The sequence below is a fragment of the Rhincodon typus genome, chromosome 23 (assembly GCF_021869965.1).
Source record: "Rhincodon typus isolate 14 chromosome 23, sRhiTyp1.1, whole genome shotgun sequence".
NCBI lineage: Eukaryota > Metazoa > Chordata > Chondrichthyes > Orectolobiformes > Rhincodontidae > Rhincodon > Rhincodon typus.
Genome location: NC_063354.1, coordinates 28,513,932 through 28,517,587, shown reverse-complemented (window position 1 = coordinate 28,517,587; position 3,656 = coordinate 28,513,932). Strand labels below are relative to the sequence as shown.

The 3,656-nt window shown below is 44.3% G+C and overlaps 1 protein-coding gene across 3 annotated transcripts in view; it reads right to left on the bottom strand.

Moving 5' to 3' along the window:
- The window catches only part of LOC109930168 (phosphoinositide 3-kinase regulatory subunit 6), a 107,785-nt gene that overhangs the window by 10,303 nt on the left and 93,826 nt on the right, over nucleotides 1-3,656 (bottom strand). For 2 of the 3 annotated variants that reach the window (XM_048611000.1, XM_020529716.2), the window contains one exon: nucleotides 1,693-1,783. The exons of the other annotated variant lie outside the window; for it this stretch is intronic. In XM_048611000.1, coding sequence (XP_048466957.1) covers nucleotides 1,693-1,783 — 91 coding nt within the window. The remainder of the gene's footprint in view (nucleotides 1-1,692; nucleotides 1,784-3,656) is intronic. 3 annotated transcript variants of the gene reach the window in all.

Below are 3,656 nucleotides of genomic sequence, written 5' to 3'. Positions count from 1 at the left end.
ACGAGATGGGCTGGTCTTGGGATGAGGTTGGGGGTGGGGAGATTTTGAAGCTAGTAAAGTCCACATTGAGACCATTGGGTTGTAGGCTTCCAAGGCTGAATATGATGTGCTGTTCCTCGAGTTTCCGTGTGGCATCATTGTGACACTAGAGGAGGCCCAGGATGGACATGTCGTCCAGGGAGTGGGAGAGGAAGTTGAAGTGGTTCACGACTGGTAGGTGTTGTCGTTTGTCGCAAACGTGCTCCACATAGCAGTCTCCGCTTGGTCTCCCCAATGTACAGGAGGCCACATCGGGAACAACGGATACAATAGACCACATTAGTGGATGTGCAGGTGAACATCTGTTTAATGTGGAAGGTTTTTTTGGGGCCTGGGATGGAGATGAGAGGAGAGGTGTAGGGGCAGGTGCAGCCCCTCCTGCGGTTGCAGGGAAAGATGCCGAGGGTGGTGGGGCTAGTGGGGAGTGTGGAGTGGACGAGGGAGTCACGGAGAGAGCGGTTCCTCCGGAAGGCAGATAAGGGTGGGGAGGGAAATATATCCTTCAAAGTGGGGTCAGATTGCAGGTGGCGGAAGTGATGGAAGATGATGCGTTGAATCTGGAAGTTAATGGTGTGATACGTGAGGACAAGGGGAATTCTGTCTTTGTTTTTATTGTGGGGAGGGGGTGTGAGGGCTGAGGTGCGGGAAACGCAAGAGATGTGGTAGGCAGCGTTTTCAACCATTGTTGGGGGGAAATTGCGGTCCTTGAAAAACGAGGACATCTGGGATGTTCAGAAGTGGAATGCCTCATCTTGGGAGCAGATGTGGTGGAGGCGGAGGAATTGGGAATAGGGAATCGCATTCTTGCAGGAAAGTGGGTGAGAGGAGGTGTAAAAAATATATTCATTTGTTTTTAACCATCCCTTTTGTCTCCTTAAAAGAATTACATTATAGCATTCTGAGGAAGGGTCACCACACCTGAAACGTTAATGCTGATTTCTCTTCAAAGATGCTGCCAGGCCTCCTGAGCTTTTCCAGCAACATCTGTTTTTGTTTGATTTACAACATTCGCAGTTCTTTCCGTTTTTACATTATACATGTTTTTGCCTCAGCAGAAATATAATTTGGTAAGATTTAAAAGGGCACGTATTGAATTGAGATCTTGAGATTAAAGTCTAATAGTAAACTTCAGGTACAGAGGTCATTTTCAAAATTATAGAATGCAAACAAATGATTGTCATCAATACCCTTTTCTAAAAAATACCTTAAGTATTTCTGAAATTCAGTGGCAAAAATAACTACAAGTCTTAATATTTTGAACAGATAGAACTGATTTTGTGGATTTTCAGTGGGGAAATTAATTGTCACATATTTTTGTTGACAGTTTTGCATTGGAAGGGTGTCATTAATCAATTTCTAGGCCATTAGGTTTGAGTTTCTTCTGTTCCTTTTTTTTCTACATGCTTAGGCCAATAAGAACATTTACAGCGAACTAGGGGGGAGTTTAATTCTGAGTTTGTTGCTATTAGCAGCAAGAGGCACTGTACAAAGGGAGTTTGAAGGGAGATCCTAGTATTTAAAATTAACTAAAATTAACATCAAACAGTGACAATAGATATCATGGCTTTAAATATCCATACATATAACCAAAGAAAATCAAGAAACTGAACTGCAAACTGAGTCATGGCTGTTGTAAATGGATTTTTGTCATACCTTCAGCCTCAGTTGAAGGAATTGCTTTCATCACTAAACCTGTGCATCGACTTTTGAACTGTCTTGTATTTTCCCTGTTGCTCAATGCAATCTGCAGTGACAACAAATACAAAGTGTTGGTTGCAAAGTCTATTTTGAATTTAGATACAAATAACAAAGATAAAGCTTAGTGCTGATTTTGACTTTAGGCAAGTGGATAGGTCTCAACTGTGCTAAAATGTACTCTGTGGATCTGAAATGGGGCTGTACGATATCAATAATGAATCAATTATTGTTTTTGTACAATATTCTGTATGGAAAGTTGTAAAGATAAGCCCAGCAATCATAGACCAGAAAGTTTGTGATGGGAAAGTTAAAGAAACAATTATTAGTGATAAAATCAATAGTTGCATGATAAAATGTGCGTTAGTTTTAAAAAACCAACTTGCATTTGTTAAGGGAAAATCACATTGAACTAACTAACAGGCATTTTTTGGAGAGGTAACATAAAGGGTTGGTAGAATCATACAGCACAGAAATAGATGCTTTGGTCCAGTCCATGCTGAACATAATCCCAAACTAAACTAGTCCCACCTGCCTGCTCCTGGCCCATATCCCTCCAAATCTTTCCTATTCATGTGTCTATCCAAATGTCTTTCAAACATTGTAATTGTACCCACATCCACCACTTCCTCTGGAAATTCATTCCACACACAAAACACTTTTTTAAAATCTCTCTCCTTTCATCTTAAAAATGTGCCCCCAGTCTTGAAATCCCACAGCCTAGGGAAATACAACTACCATTAACACTAACTATACCTCTCATTATTTTATAGACTTCTATCAGGTTGCCTCTCAACCCTTAGCGCCAGTTAAAAAAAAAAAGTCCCAGCCTATCCAACCTTTCTTTACAACTCAAACCTTCCATACTTGGTAAAAACCGAAAGAACTGCGGATGCTGTAAATCAGGAACAAAAATAAAGTTGCTGGAAAAGCTCAGCAGGTCTGGCAGCATCTGTGGAGGAGAAAACAGAGTTAACGTTTCGGGTCCGGTGACCCTTCCTCAGAACTGATGGTGGCTGGGAAAACGTCAGTTTATATGCAGAAAATAGGGAGGTGGGTGGGGTAGGGAGTAAACGATAGGATAGAGCCCAAAGAGAGACAAAGGCAGTTGGACAGACAAAGGAGTTGCTAACAATCAGGCTGGGAGGGTGAATAGTTGTTAATGGGGACTGTTAGTGACTAACAACAGGGGGTGTGTAGTGGCAGGCTATGTGATAACAAGGCCTGGTGTGTGGGGTGGGTGCTGGGACATGGGAGAGTTTAGGCCCTAAAATTATTGAACTCAATACAGTCTGGAGGGCTGTAGGGTCCCCAAGAGGAAAATGAGGTGTTGTTCCTCCAGGTTGCGATGGGCTTCGCTGGAACACTGTAGCAAGCCGGAGACAGAGATGTTGGCCAGGGAGCAAGGTGATGCATTGAAGTGGCAGGCAACAGGTAGTTCAGGGTCTTTTCTGCGAGCAGAACGTAGATGTTCTGCGAAGCTGTCGCCAAGTCTATGCTTCGTTTCCCCAATGTAGAGGAGACGACATTGTGAGCAGCGAATGCAGTTGACTAGATTCTGGGAAGTGCAGGTGAAGTGTTGCTTCACCTCGAAGGTATGTTTGGGCCCTTGGATACTGGGGAGGGAGGAGGTAAATGGGCAGGTGCCGCACCTTCGCCGGTTACAGGGGAAGGTGCCGTAGGGCTGTGGGGAGGTGTTGGGAGTGAAGGAAGTGTGGACCAGGGTGTCCCGGAGGGAACGGTCCCTGCGGAAGGTGGACAAGGGAGGGGAGGGGAATATGTGACTGGTGGTGGCATCTTGCTGGAGGTGGCGGAAATGGTGTCTGATGATCTTCTGGATCTACCATCCCACCAGCATCCATATCCAGAAGATCATCAGACGCCATTTCCGCCACCTCCAGCAAGATGCCACCACCAGACAC